The sequence below is a fragment of the Colius striatus genome, chromosome 2 (genome assembly GCF_028858725.1).
Source record: "Colius striatus isolate bColStr4 chromosome 2, bColStr4.1.hap1, whole genome shotgun sequence".
Taxonomy (NCBI): domain Eukaryota; kingdom Metazoa; phylum Chordata; class Aves; order Coliiformes; family Coliidae; genus Colius; species Colius striatus.
The window spans coordinates 117,139,095-117,159,681 of record NC_084760.1 but is presented as its reverse complement, the minus strand read 5'-3'; the positions used below and the strand labels follow the sequence as shown (position 1 = coordinate 117,159,681).

At 40.9% G+C, this 20,587-nt stretch overlaps 1 protein-coding gene across 2 annotated transcripts in view; it reads left to right on the top strand.

Annotated features, from left to right (window-relative positions):
• PLCB1 (phospholipase C beta 1) overlaps positions 1 to 20,587 on the top strand; it is a 374,348-nt gene that overhangs the window by 305,079 nt on the left and 48,682 nt on the right. For both annotated transcript variants that reach the window (XM_061989255.1, XM_061989256.1), the window contains exons 24-31: positions 546 to 678; positions 1,494 to 1,547; positions 3,003 to 3,222; positions 5,803 to 5,983; positions 8,130 to 8,206; positions 8,291 to 8,380; positions 10,844 to 10,901; positions 11,923 to 12,009. In XM_061989255.1, the coding sequence (XP_061845239.1) occupies positions 546 to 678; positions 1,494 to 1,547; positions 3,003 to 3,222; positions 5,803 to 5,983; positions 8,130 to 8,206; positions 8,291 to 8,380; positions 10,844 to 10,901; positions 11,923 to 12,009 (900 nt within the window). The remainder of the gene's footprint in view (positions 1 to 545; positions 679 to 1,493; positions 1,548 to 3,002; positions 3,223 to 5,802; positions 5,984 to 8,129; positions 8,207 to 8,290; positions 8,381 to 10,843; positions 10,902 to 11,922; positions 12,010 to 20,587) is intronic.

Genomic DNA, 20,587 nt, shown 5'->3' with positions numbered 1-20,587 from the left:
TTGGAGTGTAATTACAAGAATGTGAGATCTTGTGCCTCAGAAGTAGGTCTCTGTTCTGCAAGAATGGTGAATAATGGTAGGGCTGTGTGGATCTATGAAATTTAGAAGTTATTTGGTGTACGTGTTTGGTGCACAACAGGGATTTGAGTAGCATTTTCCTGCCAGCTTCTACATTATTTCTAGAAAGGTTTTGTGACAAAGAACAAAGCTTTTCAATAAAATACAGATTTCCCACCTGGTGCAGCTAATGTATACTGTACTGAAAGATGTCCCTGACGAGTTATATCCACTTAAAAGACAAATACTTTTCCAGAATAATACATGCTCTATTGCTTCTTGAAATTTACCCTGCAAAATGAACCCCCTGGATTACCATGGCCTTTAAGGTTACCTTTTTTTTCTTCTTTTCTTTTAGAATGGTTTCTATTTAAAATGTACAGAATCTGACATTTAAAAAAAAAAAAGGAGGCTAAACTAGACCTGCAAATAAATACTTTGAAGTCTGTCAGTTGGGAAGAGTAATGTAAACCATTATGTATTATCAGATTGAGCACGGAGATGCACCATCCGAAGCTAACAATGAACCCAGGCCAACACCAGCAGAGAATGGAGTCAACTACACTGCCTCTCTTACACCAAAACCAGCAACTCAGGTTGTCCACAGCCAACCAGCACCAGGTGAATCAACAAGACAAAGGAAATTTTAAGAAGTCCCATCTTTTCAAAATACATCTGGATAATGATTTTTCTTTGCATTTAAAGAACAAAGGGTGGGAGTTGTCTTTGGTTTGATTTTATAAAAATAGGTAGACATTTTCCCACTACTTTTACATGCTGTTAGGGCCAATTTTCTCCAAGTGTACCAATATCTTCTCTTTAAGAGTTGCTTTTGTGGTGGAACTGAAGTTCAATACAAGCAAGAAAATTTAGTGGGGTTTTGTTGTTGTTGTTGTTTCAAGTGCAGGAATGGCCTTAAATTGTTTTTACAAGCATGCCTAATTTCTGCATGTGGTTACATCTTACTCCACACACAAAATAGTCTTAGATGCTTACATATTTTGTATTGACGTATCTCCTATAACAAATGCTTGTTAAACCACAGTGTGTACCATGTAGTGACTGCAATCTCCTCGGGCTTGATCTAACTGACTGCCAAGGAGCTTGGTTTCATCTTGTGTACAGAAATTCAGAGCTGACATCATAACATAGGGCAGTTGTACTGTCAGCCTAGTACCACTGAAATGACTTACACAAGTGAGTTCAGTATCATCCTCCTCGTAAGTCAAACAGCAGAGCTCAGGTGGGTTCTCAGAAGGTTGCCTTTTTGCTTTTGTTCACAGGATGGCTGTTTTCCATGTTGTTACTCTTCTGTTCAGATGTTTTCTGAAATGATTGATTGATAAATGCCAGTGTCAGTGTATGTCATGTGTCACCAGAACAATAATGTCTGTTGTTCTGAAAGAATTAGAATTAGTCATCTCTTCCACCTCTAGGTTCGGTGAAAGCACCTGCCAAGACAGAAGATCTTATTCAGAGTGTCCTCACAGGTAATACATAGTTTACACTGCATGAATGATATGCTTTTTTGTCAAGAGAAACATCACTTCTATGAAACATGCCACATGGCTTTGACACTTCTTTGAGTCATTAGGAGTACAGTAGCTCACAGAAAGTGTACCATGTTTTCTTCCTCAGCTCTGAAGTTACTAAATGTTTGAGCACACGTTTTGTGAGATCAGTGTTGGGTGCCAACAGGGATTCTTTTTGTAAGTGTCTCATAGTTGTATTTTCACAAGCACATTTACCATCTAATGCAGAAAAAAGACCAGCATTGTTATGAGAACTGAAATTAAATGTCCTCTGAATACCATTTTGTCTTCATTAGCCTTACAGTGTTCCCATTGCTCCTACAAAAGTGGAATTTCCATTACATTAAGCAAACTGCCCTGTCAAATAGTGCCCTGCTGTTTGATTGGGAGCCATGTCCTCTATCCTGGAGTCAGAGGTTAGATTGGAAATCTCTTATTTTGTAGTCATTCTCCTACATTAATACTCACCACAAATCCAGCATTTAGGTGTGAAAAACAGGTAAGGCATGAAATTCTGCATGTTACCTCTTCCTCAGCCTCCCTTATGTGCTGGGCTGTGTCATGGGAATATCAGCTGGCCTCATGCAATCGGTCTGTTGTCTGGGAAGGTGGTCTTCAGCCTGGCTTTTTCAGAGCTGTTACCTCAGCTCATGCAAGTCAATGTTCCCTCCAGACCTACTCTGTTTTTAAAGTAGTTGCTGATTTGGGATGAGTTCCTGCAGGTTGGGTTTGCAGCCACTGAGCTCAGGCTGTGATCTGGGTTCACAGAGCAGGCTGTCCATCATAGCTGCTGTTGGAGTGCCAGCACTGAAGTGCAGTTCTCAGCGTGCAGCTGCCCATCCTTTGCCAGACTGGCAGGCAGATGTCTGTGACTCCCCCGATGCTGGGTCTACAGCAAGAGAGAAGTGATGATACCAGGACAGATGCCTCCAGGCAGTGCCCAGGTCAGGGGAGGAGAACAGCAGCTGAAGAAGTGCTGCTTGTGAAAGCGGATGAAGCAGCAGCGTGTTATGTAGCCCACCCAGAGAGAAGAGAGACTTGAAGTGTACAGTGGGTACCAAAAAGATCTGTGGTCATATCTATGTAAGATTGTGTTTTTATATCTTGGCCTCATTGGAATCTTTTGCATCTGAAAGGAGTTGAGGACAGACAACACCTGGGTTTCAATTTGCTAATCATCTTGATGTTCAGAATTTTCATCTCACTTCTTATTCTCATCTCAATTAAAATTTGCCACATTGTCTTCAATCTGATGAGCTTATTTCCAGATACTGGGATGAAGCTAGCACATTTCACTTACCTGCAGTAAACAAGCATGCTTTATTTCTTTCCTGCAAGAGGCAATTCTAGATTCTCTGACTGAAATCATACATCATTAGGGAACTGAAGTGCCTTTTGTTATTATCATTGTAGAAGTGGAAGCGCAGACTATTGAGGAGTTAAAACAACAGAAGTCTTTTGTTAAGCTTCAAAAGAAGCACTACAAGGAAATGAAGGATCTTGTAAAGAGGCACCACAAGAAAACCACTGACCTTATCAAAGAGCACACTGCAAAGTATAATGAGATCCAAAACGACTACCTGCGGCGACGAGCAGTTCTGGAAAAAACGGCAAAAAGAGACAGTAAGAAAAGGTAAGTTGAACATGGCTTCTTGCCACAACTATTGTCTCATCCATGTGGTAAGGAACTATGTGTTAATACAGATAAATGCTGAATTCCTGGCAAAACATACCCACAAGAGCAACCAGTGTCTGCTACTTAGTGCAGTTGAATCTGTATTTCTCAGTGCAGCATTCTCATTTTACTTAATTAAATTAGATAAGCACAAAAGTCCTTGAACCTTTACATAAAATTGATATAGCTGAAGTTCTGAAGCATGAAGACCTTGAAGGAACATTAAAAAATTACTTGATACTTTTTGGTAGGACACCATCAGAGAAAAAAAAGAGTCTACAAGCATGCTCTGGCTGCCAGCCTTGTTGATAGTACCTCTAAATGTAAGTGGCTGGGACTGAGGCCATAACTTGTCCCAGGGAAGGAGCTTACTCATTTGTGCTTGCCTGATGACAGAATGTCATTGGGCTTAATAGAAGCTTAACACTCATAATGTATCTATGTTCAGCTGGCCTTAACTGTTGCCAGTTTTCAGGCTTCCAGGCTCTACACTTGAGTTTCACAAACTCCCTGGTCAGCTGCACATACAGTGCTATATTATCCCCTATGTTTTACATCATCAGCATGAGTTACAGATACTAACAGACAGAACAATGTCACGTTTCTTTTCCTCTAGCATATTCTGTTCAAATTTAAGCAGAAAATCAAAGAGGGTAAATGAAATTACTTGTTTATCTTTGAGTAAAAAGGATTTCGGGTTTTTTTTGTTATGGTCTGACCATAAGTCATTGGTGATATCAGGCAATAAAGCCCTGCAGTCATGGAGCTGTCAAAGTGATTTCAGAGATGTGAGGTTTTATGTGCAGATACAGAGAAATCTGAAGGTTAAAAAAAACCTGAGGTTGAAGTCTAAAAGGGCAGGAATACATTTTCAGGGATTTCCAAACTTGTAGGTGCATATTATCTGAAGCAGCAGACTTGTAACAGAATACTGCATCCCAAGGAAAAGGGTGATTTTTATCATTTTAAAATTATTACTCAAGCTCTTTGCCTGTGACTGCAAAGTATAAATCACTACTTCATCAGGGGTCCTTGGATCAGGTTGCCATAAAAATGTTTTGTCTCTCCTCAGAATCACTCCTGTTTCTTGCCCTTGCCTAAGAATGGGCAAAGGTTCAGTGGAGCCGTTGTCTACAAGAGGTCTGAAGTGTTTATACATATACACAAGTGTTTTGTTGGTGGTGAAGTTTCTTTACTGTTGTGTCCTTTCAAAGACAGTATCTTAGCCAGCATTTAGAAATAAGCCTTAGTTCTTTCTCAAGCTTTCAGATGTATAGTGTAATACCATAATATGCTGACTTTAATATTCATTAATTCTGTCTTCTACCTGTGTATTTAAATTATCCTCATCTGTCACCTTGGCACCACTTAACCTCATGGCAGAATATTAAAACACAAGAAATAAGAAGAGGCTACCATGAGGTTTGTATCTGCAGACTGATGAGAGCAGCTTCAAATTATTTTAGTTGAAGTAATGCTAATGGACAGGAGCTGCACACTTGAACCTGGGTGAGAGGAGGGAGGTAGACAGTGTAGCAAGTTCTCTGCTGGGTAATCTGCAATTTCTGAGTAGCAAACTCATTTGTCTCAGTGTCAGCCTTCTCTGTTCAAGATTTCACTGTTTTGCCCATCTCATGCACTGCTCAGAGGTTTCCCAGGCAACTGATTTAACATCTGAGTGCAGCAGTAAATACATCAGCAGAGCAGTGACACAGCAGAATCTTTTTTTACGTACTGTTTTTTTGCCTTGGATTTAGCTTAGTGCTGGCCTGGGTCATGCTGCTTTTGCTACTTATTGTTTCCTCGAGTAGTTTAGTGTCATCATGGCTCCTTTCACAATTAGTTAATCCTTCCTTCTGTCTTAAGAAAGAAAAAAAGACCCCAACAAACCAAACTGTTTTCTACTCTTGCTTTCTAGCTTCCTTATTGTATTTTTCCTTTGCTCCTATGTGCTGCTTTTCTGAGGTTTACTCCCCAATCTGGGTGTTTTCCTCCCAAAGAGCACTTTCTTCTGTGTGTGCTATGCATGGCATTTCCTGAAGAGGGGAGAAAATAACAAATAAAGGGATGTTCCTACCATTTCAGAGCATTTTATAAATGCAGATGTAAAGTCATACTCTTAATTGTATTGCTAAGTAAGTGGGTGCAAGGATGACTCTCTTTCCAAAGTACTTGGCATTCACCATTTCTACTGAGGACTGTGCAGCTTGGAAGTTCAAGTTCCATGTCTGGAAGTGGATAAACAAGTTCCATGGGCATCAGTTTATGAGAACTCTTGTCTCATGTGTGCTTAGTCTGGTTCACGCTGCTATGATGGGTTAGTAAAATGAAGTTTGCCATAAATAAACTGCTAGCACTGGTTTTATTCCTAAAAAAATAAATGTTTGGAGTTCCTAGAGCTAAAATAATCTTCTGGCCTTATATGTGGTGGTGAGAAACTTCTTAATGAGCTACATATAACTAGCTACCTTAAAACATGGTTTAAATGTGGAGCAGAGTGTACACACTTAGTGACTTAGACCTTGTGTGTCTTTGCAGGTCTGAACCGGGCAGCCCAGACCACAGCTCTTCAACTATCGAACAGGAGTTAGCTGCACTTGACTCTGAAATGACCCAGAAGTTGGTTGAGCTGAAGGAAAAGCAACAACAGCAGCTGCTAAATCTCAGACAAGAGCAGTATTACAGTGAGAAGTACCAGAAACGAGAGCACATTAAGCTGGTACGTTTGTTACCTTGTCTGCTTTTCTTAGTGATCTCAAGATGAGCAATGAAAGCAACATGACAGTATAATCAAGTGGGACTTCCTCTTACTTGGAGTCCATTTCAGAGCTTGATGTGTCTGTGCTTTGCTGCAGCTTGAAGGGGTTGTTGTGGCACTTGGTCACTAACACTTTTAAAAGCTCAGAAGGCTTTGGATGGAAGGCAGGAAGGCAAAAGGATTATTACTGCTAATGCAGAGCCCTTACCTCTAGTTATGCAAGTCTCAGTTTACTTCAGCTTTTGGATGTTTTGTTCTGCCACTTGTTTAAACAACTTGTTTAAACATAAAACACTCAAGGAGACAGGATTAGCTGGCAAATGCATTGAAACACCGTAAAAATAAATAAATGAAAACAGAGTCATTTCCCAGGGCACAGAGTTGTGCCAAACACTGTTCCTGTTTCTGATGAATGCTTTAAGGGAATGCAGGATATCATCTGTATATGGTGAAGAAATATTTTGTGTCCGTTCATCCAAGCCAGCTTGTGTTTTTACAGCTGGAGTTTGGCTGACAACTACAGCAAGATCATAGGCCCTCTGAGCTGAAATAGAGGAGCTTGGGCAGATGGCAGCTGATGCTGATGGATATTCTTAGGCACAAAACATTTTTAAAGGGTGTTAGGGGAGTGTAAATGGTTTCTCAACTCCAGACAATCCTCTCTCACAATTTTTTTTCTATCATATCACATTTTGCCCTATTACTATTGGGTGAAGTGAGTTGTCTACTCTGCCCTGCCATCCACAAAGATCAGGTCAGAGGAGTCGTGTGTGGATATTGCTCAGCAAGACCTTTTCACAAGTTCTTTCCCACAGAGCATAGCATGGAGCTGTGCTTCCCAAATGGTGCCCTGTTTGTCACCAGTGAGTCACAGCTGCCCCAGTGTGGGTGCATGGATGCAGTTACCTGTACCACAGGCAAGAGAGTCCACATTCAAGCTACAGTTGTTGACTGCATCTCAAGAGACTTTAATTTGTATGAAAACAAACCTTTTTGGACCCACATAGTTGGGCTTACATTGTAAACTAACTCATTTCTCATTTCCAATTGGGAAATGGCATTTCTCATAGCAAAGTTCCATTTTCAGCATTGTCCAGTGAGACAATCTCAGGATAAATTCATTTTTTAGCACAGAACCTTCAGACAGTTTTCCCTCTGAGCTGCAAAGGAGTTAATGTTCCAATTAAAATCTGCCATGCAGCTGAGAGATTCTTTCTGATGTCTTTCTTTTAGAGGAGGGCCTATTGTTGGTGTCTTACTTCTTTTATCTAAGGAATGAAAAGGTGGATCAGACTAGATAGGCACTACTATACATTGTCCAGCTCATCCTCCTGAGAGGATTATTTTACAGAATCAGGCTTAAACTAGAGGGGGTGATCAAACCAAATTGGTCCTATTTCCCCCATTAATTCAGCATTCATTGAAGTTGCACACAAGCCCTGTCCATTTGTCCTCTCCTGTAGCTTCACCACCACAAGCTTTCTTTTTATGAGCAGTTTCAGCACAAGTGAGGTTGGACACAGCACTGTGCAGCAGATTTCAAACCAGCAACTCAGATTTCCTGAATCCATGATTCTGCAATCAGAATGCAGGTTATGCTTGTCTGTGCTTAGCTTTCTCAGCTGTCAGGCATGAATTTTCAATATCTGCCTGAGCACCCTGAAATCCAAGCTGTTCCATGTAATAATGCTCAATGCAAGAGGAATGTTTTCAGCACTCAAACAAAACCTTGAATATTCAGTGAGGCAGGATTTCAGTTTGTCATTTGTTGCATAAATTCAATTTGTGACCATTTATGAATTAGCACCATTGACATTTCAATTCCTAGCAAAGGTCAAAATCTATATTTAACATTCTGAGGCTGTATCACCTTGCTGCACAGAAGCAGTAGTTTCTCTGCAAGCTGGACATACACAAGTCTGGCTGAACTCTGCAAGTTAAGAATGCATTTACACTGTTAATGTTTACTGGCTTTTGGTCCGTGGTGATTAGTCAGGGAATAGTGTAACACCTTTGTGTCTGCTACACACTTCTGAGGAAACTTAGATGTATGTATGATGTGTAGCTGAAAATCCATATTTTTGTTTCTTGGGATTTCTTTTTCTAGCTTATTCAGAAGTTGACAGATGTAGCAGAGGAGTGCCAGAACAGCCAGCTAAAGAAACTGAAAGAAACATGTGAAAAGTAAGGTGCTATTCCCCTTATAACTAATTACTGCTCCATGTGGTTTTGTTTAAATACATTTTGAGCTTGCCTTTTATGCTTTAGAGAAAAGAAAGAGTTGAAGAAAAAAATGGACAAGAAGAGGCAGGAGAAGATCACAGAAGCAAAGTCCAAGGATAAAAACCAGATGGAAGAGTAAGTATATCCCTAGATCTATATCCTTATATCTTTTGAGGAGACAAGATTTTTCACAACTGAAAAATCAAAGAAAAAACTCAACCCTAAGTACAGGGCAGCTTTTAGTCACAGAATCACAGACTCTTAAGAGTTGGAGGGGACCTGGAAAGATCATCCGGTGCAACCCCCCTGCCAGAGCAGGACCACCTAGAGTAGGTCACACAGGAACTCATCCAGGTGAGGTTTGAATGTCTCCAGAGAAGGACACTCCACACCTCATCTGGGCAGCCCCTTGCAGTGCTCCCTCAGCTGAACAGGGAAGAAGTTTTTCCTTCTGTTTCTTTGCAACCTTTTATATCCTAGCTTGCAACCATTGCCCCTTGTTCTGACTTCAATACCTCATCAGAGCAGTGGAATCCTCCTTAGGCTGGGTCAGCTGCAGAGATGTTGGTGGGTGGTATGGGGACATGCCTATGGGTGGCATGAGGGAGTGATTCACCAAGATGCTGTTAATCCGGACACTGAGTATAAACAGACGTGGTGGCTTCAGCTCCTGCAGGATTTGTTTTCACTGTAGCTTAGGTTTTTATTTGTGAATTATCTTTTCTTCTTGCCCTTGTTAAAAGTTGCTTTCCAAAGAAGTGCCAGCAACACACTGGAAGGTTTGCTCTATTTCTGTGATCAATTATCATCAGATGATGTGCTACTGATTCTCCTCCAGTGACGGTATTGTGCAGTCTTTGGGTGGAAGAGAGAGGAAAGCTGAGCTCTGAGGGTGCTGTTTCTGTGAACAAGGACAGGAATATTTATTTCATTAATGTACCATCAGACAATGCAAACTGTAGTTATGCAAGTTGATTCTGTTGTTCCCAAGGGCACAGTATCCAAGTTTGTTTGTCCTCCGTTTGTTTTGGCAAGCAGCTCAAAAAGCAGATGGAGCATTTTAATCTTGCACTGTTTGCTGAGATACTCTTGTTACCAGTCTTTACTTTAGTATCACTTAAGGACAGTTAAAAATACAGGAGGAACAAAAAAAAAAAGAGAAAAATCTCGACTATCTGAGTGTTACCAAGTAACAAAGACACAACTGTGTCTGGTTTTCTGCAGGAAAGAAAGTTTCTACAGGTTTTGGAGCCTCCCAGCATAGAATCTGTGTGTTTGGTAACACTAACAGAAGGTCACAGACACACCATGAACTGCATCAGATAATTTAGGAATTGGTATTACAGAATTTTAGTAAACATCCTAGGGGAAAAAAAACCCAAAATGAATGTAACTGATTGTGGAAAAAAGGGATAAATACTTAATATGATTAGAGCTAGTCAGAGGACATGGAAGTCATATTAGAAAAAAGTAGTTAGTCAATACACAAATGTTATAGCAGTAAAAATCAATTGCAGTAGGAAATGATTTGCTGAGTGAGGGATTAGAGGCACCAAAGCTCAGAAACAGAAAAGTAGATTTGGGGGGAGGAGCCTCCCACTGTATCTTTTTTCTTATTTTTCCCCAAGGGCTTTTCAAAGAGCCCTTGGCAAAGGTGAGATGGGAGCTACATGGGAAACTCAACTTTGCTCTGTCAAGTGACACAGCTTGTCCTCACTCTGCAGTAAGACAGAGAGTAAGGAGACCTGGAGAATCCCATTCCGGTCGTTCAGGCTGGGCTGTTGTCTGGTTACAGCTTTGACACGAATGTGGAAGAGCTTCTTACACAGATAACACGTTGTATTAATTGTTCTTACTTAACTTTCTTAATTCCTATGTGCAGCCAGGGCTTATGTAACTACCTAAACCACCAGATTTCATGTCACCTGAAGAGCAATTCACTGTTCTTCACTTAGGCAATTAGATTTCAGAGTACTGTCTGAATTTCATCAGCTCAAGTATCCATAAATCAGTATTTTATGTGCATTTATCTCTTTGGGAGATCTCATCTTCAGCCTTTGACCAATAGTTTTCTAATAACCATCTCAAACACTTCCAGTATTTCCTCCAAGTTCAGCTTTATATGGTTTACATAGCAAAGCTGGGGACTGAAGTCAAGTCTGCCCTGCTCTTTGTGGGAACTTATTCTCTGAGTTGTTTGTCTCTTAGATGTCACCAGCAGTAGCTGCTCGCTGAGACTTTTTCTCAGCTATAAAATGTGCCACAGTGTGGCAGTGTGCATCTACTGATGGTAGCACATTCTCCAAGACTGACATTTGAGCCTTAAGGAACACCACCAACACTTTGAAGACTTGGCAGTACAGGAAAAAGCCTGTTGTGAAAGAGCAGGGAGTTTGTTGTGGGTCATGGGCAAGTCTGACCCTTCATAACAGAAAGATGCAACCTGTCACAAATGGCACATTCAGCAAGTGGATAAAAGCAAAGCAGGCAGATCCCTATAGTCAAAAGTCCTTGCTTATTTTTAAGGAATTGTGTGGGGTTAAACTGCATTGGTGTGATCTTACTGACTGCAATAACTTGTTGATTGCTCCTCCCCAGAGAGAAGACGGAAATGATTCGGTCATATATCCAGGAGGTGGTGCAGTACATCAAAAGGGTATGTCAGGCAGGATCTTTGTTTCTCATTTTGGCAGGGTAAAATGTCACCTTTCATATGCTAGGTCATATTAAACAGCAGATTCTAAGCCTTGGTATAAAGATTCTGAAGTGACTGAACAGATGCAGTGTAGACTTGTCTTCACATTCCAGTTAAAAGAAAAAAAGGGAATTTCAGACATATCCCATGTTTAGTGATGGAAAATGTTCTTTAATTAGGTTACTGTCTTATGAATGCAAAGCTTGCACAAGCATCTCTGAAAGTCAATAAACATTTAATTGCAGAGTACGTTGTAACCTTAATTGCATTTGTACAGTTACTGAAAGACAAAACCCATGCTATGAGCTCTGTAAATACAAGCCAATTTCATTACAGGTATTAGCTTTTCTGAACCTGTAAGAGGTTTGCACTGGGCTGAAAGTGTGTGCTGCAGTGTCTGGCTGGGTGACAGCTCTGTGAAGCATATGCCACCACTGAATTTTCTCTTGGTGCAGGGAGAGTTCAGTTCAAAAGTTGACCTGTTTTTGCTCACAGAGGCCTTGATTCAGGAAGCAACTTAAAGAATTAGCAAATGAAGTATGCTTGATTCCTGATGGAGTCAGACACGTGTCTGAGTGCTTCAGTGAAGGGGGCCCAAAAATTATCAGTGTGTTCAGTTAGGAGTCTGGAACACAGATCCTCCTCTACTGGGAACAGGTTCCATCTTGCACAGCTTGTATAATAAAAGCTAAAGCAAAATATCTTATATCAAGGCATTATGCTTTTAGCAGCATTAGAAGTCTACAACAAACCCTTTGGACGTTTCTGATTCAAAATCCCATGTGTGAAATCTGACCTACCCTGTCCAGACACAACTGTTAGAGCAGTTGTGCTCAGGGGTGCTTATGACAACGGTGTGTAAGTTTGTATTAGGATTACTCTTTGTTTCAATGATAACATTTTAGTCTTGATGAGTTGGGAAGAGGTGCAAAAGTGAGGATGAGCAAGCTCTGAAAAAAGGTCCTCTGCTATTTTCTTACAGCTAGAAGATGCTCAGAGCAAAAGACAGGAGAAGCTTGTAGAAAAACACAAGGAGATTCGTCAGCAAATACTCGACGAAAAGCCTAAGGTAAAGAGTTCTTGAACATATGTTATAGTGCTAAAAAATGTCCTTCAGGAAAGAAAGTGTTCTCACAGCAGGTAGGCTGATGTTTAAACATGAGAAGGTCCATTCATAACATCATAGTCTCTAATATTCAGGATGAAAAAAAAGTCAAGTAGCAGCCTAGTGGGGAGCACCACTTCAAGTCCAGATGTCATATTAATGGAGTTTTTCAGTACTCTCACTGTTAAAAGCTTTCAGTGTAAATGGTGCTTCTGACCAGCAGAGTGTACCCTTGGCTCCATTGTGCTTCAGCCATACCACACCAAAACACAGTTTACATTGAAAAGAACAAGAGATATCTTTTTAGCATGCCTGCCACAGATGTTTGAGGCAATCCATGGGGCTATGTTTTTGTGGGAAATAAGGGTAGTGCTTAATGTTTGCCATTGCTTGCTGGATTTCCTGTGTTTGGTTCTGTGCTTTGCATCTGTGTGTAATGTTCTGAAATACGGGGTTTGGTCCTAAAGATTGTGGGCTGACTCTTACTCCTACTGAGGCTGCTGGTAGTTTTGCCTTAGACTTCAGTGGAACAGGTTGAGAGCCCTCACAGGTTTTCTGTAGGAAGACTTAGGTAACCATCTAATCAGGGAAACTTGTTTTCAGCAGGGTTCATATTCAAAAGTGATTCTTCACAGCCACCATGTCATGTCTGCTTTTGTTTTTTCTGCCCTTGCTCAAATGTGTGTCCTGGGCTTCACTTTTCATTTCCAATCTGTGTCTACAGTCCTAACGTTTCTGTGCTTGTGTTACAACTTGAATTCTAGCATTGAGTATCAGCTAATCAGTGTTGTCATGTCACTGATGTGAAATATCCAGAGAATAAATCAGGCTGTGATCTGAATAGCCAGGAGTTTACAATAGTCTGGGGAAAATAAAAATGTTTGCATTTCTGATTTCCTACTCATCTTTTTACAATCATATTTATCAAGAAACTGGGACTTTGCAGTGCCGTGGTCATCAGGGTGTCAAAGCTGTACGTCGTATGGTGGTTTGTATTTGGTGCTGTAGGATGATGGGCGTCTCAGGCATGTGAACTGAAAAGACTGGAACTGAAATGGTGGGATTTTAATCTTCAAAGAATCATCTGCTAGTACTTCTAACACTGGCTTTTGGTAAATATTTGGGCACTTAATCCTTTCTCTGTGTCCGTGCTCTTCTTTCTTGATTTTTTTGTTTTGTTTTAATTTATTGATTTACGGAGTAGTAGCATAAAGCCCTGAAAATCTGTCACTAAGGACTTGGGTTGCTTTTTGAAAGACTGTGCTGGCCTGGTCACGTTGGACTCTTCCATCAGCTGTCCACGTGCCAAGCGTTAGGTCATGGCACCGAGCAGCTCCAGATCCCTCGTCTGCCCCAGCATCTGGCCATCAGTTAAAGTGCTGTGGTAATCAGAGCTCTCAGTTTCTCCTGAGAGAACCCTCTGCAGCATTGTGCCTCCCAGAGCCTGACTGCAGGCTTTTTCCCCCCTTTCCCACATACTGCAATGGGCAGACTTTGCTGAATTTATGGTGGTATTTGCCTCTTGCTGGCATGAGAGGATTTAGGCAAAACATAATTACTCATTTTATTAAGTTGCTTTTTATGTTTTGCTTCATGTTCATATTTCATATCCATATTTGCTTCCTTAGTGACAGGGTGTATGATATGAAATAGATGAAATGATTTCCCAGCTGAGAAGAGCCAATGTATTTGTGCAAGCAGCCTTTCTGGGGGCAGCTTTTTTAGCAGGCTAGTCTCTCGTGCTTCAGCATCAAACCCCCACTAAAATTTATGCTAGCTGAGTTAAGAGGATTTTCTGGCAGCATCAGCTCAGCCCCTAAACAAAGAGTTTAATATATTAAGAAGCAAAGAATTTTTACTATTTTTACCAATAATTCCATTGGAGACAGATTTACCATCATCCATCACTGTCATTTGGTTATTTATGACCCACTCACAGTTTGTTGTGTTATGACTTTGTGCAAAGAGTGCTCTCAAAGCCAGGAAGAATATTGTTTCACACAGTGTTGCCAACAGGCTGCCACACCAGGGAGATTTTCTTTTGAAAATAAAGAAGTTGGAGTTTGCAGCCTCCTCTGTTGCAGTGTGTATAGGTCACCAGAAGAAAATTTGCCTCAGAGTGCTGACATTTTAGACTTTTAGAAGCCCTGCAAACTGAATGCAAATTAGTTCCCTGTACTTATGGCAGAGGGCTTGCCTTTTGTTTAAAATACTGTATGTTCAGACAAAAAGTACAAAACCCAGGGCTGATTTACAACCTTAAACACTGCCTCTCCCTCATATGTATTGTTTCTTTCTGATGTTGGGATGTGAGACTTAGTTGTTGGGCTACGGTGTGCCAAAAAACTTTCTCATAGGAGAGTTCAAGACTTTACTTTCTGAACTGATACTTTTAGGCAAGAGGTTGGACACAGTTCTTCATCTTCTCCTGGTCCTGTTGAAGTCAGCATAGGCATTGGGTGTAATGAGCTGAAAATGTCTTATGTGTCTGCCTAAGTTACGAGGATATTTTCCTGAGAAACTAATCTCTCATGCTGTAGAAACTGGGAATTGAGGATTATCATAAAATCTGTGTGTGTATAGAACCAGGCCAGCCACTCCTGCAAACACATTTGGGAGAGGGTGCTATCACCTCATTAAGAAGTCAAGTACTGACTGACTCTAGGTAAAAAAAATGTCTAACTTGCCATTTGAGTGAAAGCACAGTGGAAACCAAGTGCAGATGATTTCCTGCCATTATCTTTTTCCTAAGAACACCATTATCAAGCAAGGCCATATGTACTTTCTTCTTTCTCACTCCTATTTTTTCTGACACTATCTGCTGGCAGCTTTATTGTCAGCAACAGCTTGTATTTTTTTTTCTTCCCCATTCTCATTCTTTCTCTCCTCTTATTAGTCACTGATACACATTAAGCTTGTCTTCTTCCCCTTGGGCATCTCTTCTGCATGCAGTGGAGGCAGCTCAGATGAGACTGAGTTCTGTGTTAGAGCAATGTGTGATTCTTTGATTCTTAGCTGCAGCGTGTGGCTGGCACTCCTTGTGTGAGCACAGAGGAGCACACTGAGGGTGAGCACAGTCAGTGCACCTCAATTTCTTTGCCCTTGACAGCTTTTGCATCACATTAAACATAAATGAAGTGCATTTCCTTCTGCCCCCCACCCCCTTGCTTCCAATTTCATTGTAATTACAAAAATCAATACACGTGAGACATGACAAGGAATTAATTATTTTTGGGAGAATCGACTCCCTTACAGTAAATAGACCCAAACCTCCTCTAATTGAAATCAATGAGACTTTTGTTATCCCTACACACAGGTCAGAGTTACACTTAAATCTCAATCTAATGACAGCTCTTGCAGTCAGCTCCTGCTCCCAGCCAAGTTAACTGGACTCTTTTGGCCATATTCTTACAGCCCCAGCTGTCAAGGAAGATATAACACGTGTTTCCTCATTGTGTAGACCATGTTCATGTTTCAGCTCACACCTACTCTACTGTTCACAAGCCCAGCATAGCCAAGGCCTGCAGATGTTGTGGGCCCCTGTGGAGATGTGGAAACTGACACTATCAAGGGTGAGGCTTTACCTATGGGAAAAGGTCCCAGCAGATGTACAGAGGCACCATAAGCTGTGCAAAAGTGTGGCATCTCTGATCTTTCAAGTGACTGAACACAGCCTTAAGGTATAAAACTTGATTTTCTCCTCAAGAAGTAGAATGAGCACCGTTTTTCTAATATTATAGATCAGCTCTGGATAGTGGAAAATGTAAGCAGCTGCTGCACACAATAACTCACTTTGAAAGAACACACATTTATTGTCTTCCAATTTGGTATGTGCTGTTAATCACACCCAGTGGCAGTTGATGCTCCTAAATCCAGGCAGTAATTACTATTAGCACTGTACCTGAAAAATTTATGGACACAAAGTGATACATATTCAGGTTACAGAACAAATTAACAAGATGCTGATGCTTTACAACAGTAAGCCTCTCATACCTCCAGTGTCTTCTTTCCATTGCATCGAGCTCTAAAGGGCCTCCAAGGTCTTTCAGGGCTCGCTGCTTTTACACACAACCCCGTATCACAGCAGCCCGTTAGCCCAACAGTGCTGGACACCTTCCTCGTGAGTGTTACTAAATGAAGAGATCTGAAACCCAAGGAATGATTTCTTGGGTTTCAGATCGATGCCTTCTGATCCCTTCAAATGTCTTAAACCACAATGACCTTTGCAAAGGTTACAGCTTGTCATATGTGCTTTAGGTAGAACTTTGGGGTCACGTTCCTGCAGATGACGTCATTAAACAGAGCTGTTCCTGACAATGGGGTCAGCGGTCTCACCGCCTTGACTGGACAAAGAAGTTAAAGCCAGCAAATGTATTTTACAGCACTTGTAGATTTTATTTCAGCTAACCTCAGAGCTGCTCTATTAGCTCATCTGGAAGAGAGCAGCTCTTAGGAACCTTGATGACTATTCCAGTGTTGCTTCAGCTCGCTGCATAATTCACAACAACAATGCACTGTCCACTGTAATCCCTTTTTTATCCTTAACACCTCTGTGCGAAGCCAAGTGTCTTTTGGGCTAACTGCATTTAATTCAGACACTTTACAAATGCTTTCCAGTTCCACCACAGACAGCTCTTCAAGAATTTAGGGGAAGGAGCTTGGAGGAAAAGGTTCTTTTGGTTTATTGAGTTTCACAGGACTTTGGATTTCTTGGATTTGAATTGAATGGGAGAAGGTTGCCCCTCCTAAAGGAGCATTCAGATGCATTGCAAAAAGACATGAAAAAAATGAGTTGATTGCCAGTGTGATATTTGACATTTTCTCCCTGTCTAGGTAAAAATTACATATTTTATTAGTTCATTCCATTTAAACATTTCCAAAGCTTAAAAAGAAATCTCTCTTGTGTTTGTGGCTGCTGAGCTAAAATGACTTATGGCCTTATTTGCCAGAAAAAACCCCAGAGAATTAAGAGGACTGGAATAATTTACTGTTTGTTTCACTGCTCAGTTTGGGTTTTGGTACTTGTATATTCATCAGAGGGGATAATAAAATGCTTCTCTGCCTCATTAAATGGGCAACAGCATGGAGAAATGAATGGAATTTTCTTAGCCTCAGTGAACAACAAATATTTAACAGGAGTCTTTTATAAAAATAATAAATCTAGATTGATGTTTCCAAATCTCCCTGTGACTTGAGCTGGCATCTTCCCACTCCTGGACCAGAGCTTTCATTTCAATTGGAGGATGCAGGTTTCATGGACCTGAGGATCTTGGCGCTTTACTCAGCACCCGTCAGCATCGAGTCCTAAGTGACCATCAGCCTAATTATCTAATAAGCTTTGAGTAGCTTAAGGCCAGGTGTTTCTTTCAATGTTTTATTGCTACAATTGCCAAGCAGTCCTCAGTTCCAGAGTATTTTGGGGAGAAACTAGAGTTGTCTCTTTTTTCCTGTTCCTCCCAATGGGTAAACACTGCAGAACGCACTTTCAGCCTGTAAATTCAGTAATAAATAATCTCACTTCAGTCATTAAAAAGAGGTAGGTTGACCTATGTCAACCTGTCCTATGCCAGTTTTCTAGCAATAAAACTCCCTTAAGTTCTGTGCATTGACTAGCTCATCACTAGGCCTGAGATCCAAAACCTTCAGTCCACATAATGGGATGCTCAAAGGGCTCTTTTCAGTTAAGACCTCTCTGCTTATTCTTCCATTCACAAGTCCCCATTTTCAATGATTGTTGATTATTTTTCAGCAGAATAAATATTGCAGTGTGAGGAATGGCTGTAAGATGACAAAAGCTACGTTTAACAATTTGAGGTGATATTTGTTGTGTTAATAAAATGTCTTGCAGAGCTGATCTTGCACATACACATATGTCTTGGGAACACCAACTTTCAAATCAACAGCATCACATTTCCAGTGTGAATATGCAAAATGCTTTTAAAGTGATGTTAATGAATTCTGATATCACTTCCTTTCAGTAAGATGTCACAACCCCTTTGTAGGAAGAATATAAACATAAATATTTTCCTGAATGCAACATGAGGGGAATTATGAGACGTTTAGATTGGAGTTCATTGGCAGAGGGTGATGTTTTTCTCATGTGGATTGTTGTACTGGAAATCAGAAACTCTTGGGTTTGACCTGGAGCTTCAAAAAGTGAAAAATAAATTCTTTGAAAGGGCAAACTTTTTTCAGCTTCACACTAGTGTAAATCAAAAGGAACATGAAGTTAACAGAGGTGCTTGTGACTTAAGCTGTGGTTAGTGAAGGTAAGAGTATGGTCCGTAATGGAGGTCATGTCTCAGGAAGGTTTCATATGTGAAGCTTAGTGAGATTTTTCTGGATAACATGCTGATAAATAAGAGTTGTGAGAATCCTGTCTTAGCCCACTGTGGTTAATTATTGAATTAGCTTTCCTGATACATATCAGGAAGATGAAATCCAAAGCAGAGCTCAGACTGTCCTGTGTTCCCAGCTGTTCCCCACTGGTGCCCAGCTTTGTCTGACACAGCCCAGCACTGAGAGAGGTCTCCACTGCTCAGAAACTCCCACTTGGCTGGAGGGAAAGCAAATGTAACTCTCTCTACCCCATTTCAGTGTCAGTGTTCCCCCAGTTTCCTCCTCTCCTCGGCAGAAAGTACAGCTGCACCCAGAACTGTCCAGTCCTGGGACAGTGCAGAGATACATGTTTGAGAGCCTCTTTGGCTTTCAGAGAGGCATCCAGCTTTGCATCCACCAATGGCCACAGCAGCACGTGGCATCCATACTGCTCCTCCAGAGCAAGCTGCATCATTTTACCACCCTTCCTGACTTCTGCAGTATCATCCAAGTATTGAATGGGGGGACAGATGAGCCTATCTGGGTATGAATAATAAACAAGAAATGTGTCATTATTTACCATTATGCAGATAAAAATGTGTGTGTCTCCAATTCATAAGAGACCACTGCAATGATGATCCATCAAAACAACAGACCAGACCATGTTTTCTTGCCATGGGGGCTGTTGTTTCAGAAAACCCATGTGCAAACAAACCCACTTGTTCAAAGCAAGAAGTTTGCTTGCATTGGACTAGATGATCTCTAAAGGTTCCTTCCAACCCCCTTCCATTCTATGATTTGTACAGGAGCTGATTTTACAATACTGCACGGTTGCCCTAATTCTCACACGTGCTTAATTTGAGTTAGAAAGCAGTTCAATTAAAGGGAGGCAAAAAGAAGTAATAAATGACTATTAAAATGATCAGCTCTGTAATAAACATCAGAAGTAAAATCTATCTTTTCTCCCTTAAATAACATAAATTACTAAAGTAGACCTAACTTTGAATTGTAGCACTTGTGAGTAGTTAATCCTTCTTAAAACAAGTGAACTTCCTATGCTGAGAAGTGCACAGTGTGCTTTGCCATAGATTGAAGAGAAAGCTGGGAAAAGGATGTGAGGAATGTATACAGAGCTTCTTTCTGCAAAGTCAAGTTCGAGGTGATAACATCCGAGAGAGGGCATGTTGTCAGTGCAGAAAATGCTCACCTGTGTACTGTAGGTGACTAAGGACAACAGGAAAATACCAGCCTGGAGTGAACAGTGTAACATTAAAAGCCCCTTATCTGTTCTCAGTTGCCTCTCAAAGCACTTTCATCTCCATTATCCCCTTCTCTACTCAACTGTAGAGCGTGTCTGTTGGGGTTAAAGCCAAATGCCAGCTGTCACTCAGTAACATGTGCCCTTGTGACCCACTCCTGCACTCATTGTGCTTCAGCATTTATTGCTTTCCACAGCAAAAATTTCCCAGTGTGGCCAGGTGGCCAGCAAGGTAACAACTGCCTGTAAGAAAAAAAAGAGCATAAAACTAAATGGTGTGTTAACATCATTATCTCTGGAGAAAAAACAACTGAAAGTGACGGGAAAGAGTTTTGAGAGGCCAGAGAATGGAAACATTTTGTGTCAAGATGTTTAGCTTACACAGTGCAATATTTAAAGCTGACAAGAGAAGTCCCTCCTAGGAAAATAGCTGTGATTCTGCAAAGAGAAGTGTTTGGCTTGCTAAATCTTCAACAGGGCACCAAGAGGCTGTTGCATCCCCTTCACTTGTTCATGAGCTAGTATAGGAGTCAATGAAAATACATTGTAAAACAAGCTACATTATGAATGGTGTGTCGAGAGATATTTTGAGTGAAATGCCTGGTAGTGTGCACACACAGACACTTCAAATATAGTGCATGTATAACATGTTATACACATGTTCATCACTCTCAATCCGAGTCAGATTGAACAAGACACACCACAAAGGCAGAGCCACATGCTCTTACATGGCTGCATTCATCACTGAGCAACAGCAGCAAGGTATTTGTTGATTATCAGACTTCCAGTGCAACGTGACAAATGGCAAGAGATTCAGTTTGACACAGCTAATGAAAAAATGTTAAAAGAAATATCAATGCTTAGTATGTGAACTCATTAGAGAGAGCTTTTAAAATGCATGAAATGGGGCGAAAATATGTTGCTTAATGAACAGAGAATTAAAGCCACTGGTCCTGAAAGGACTGT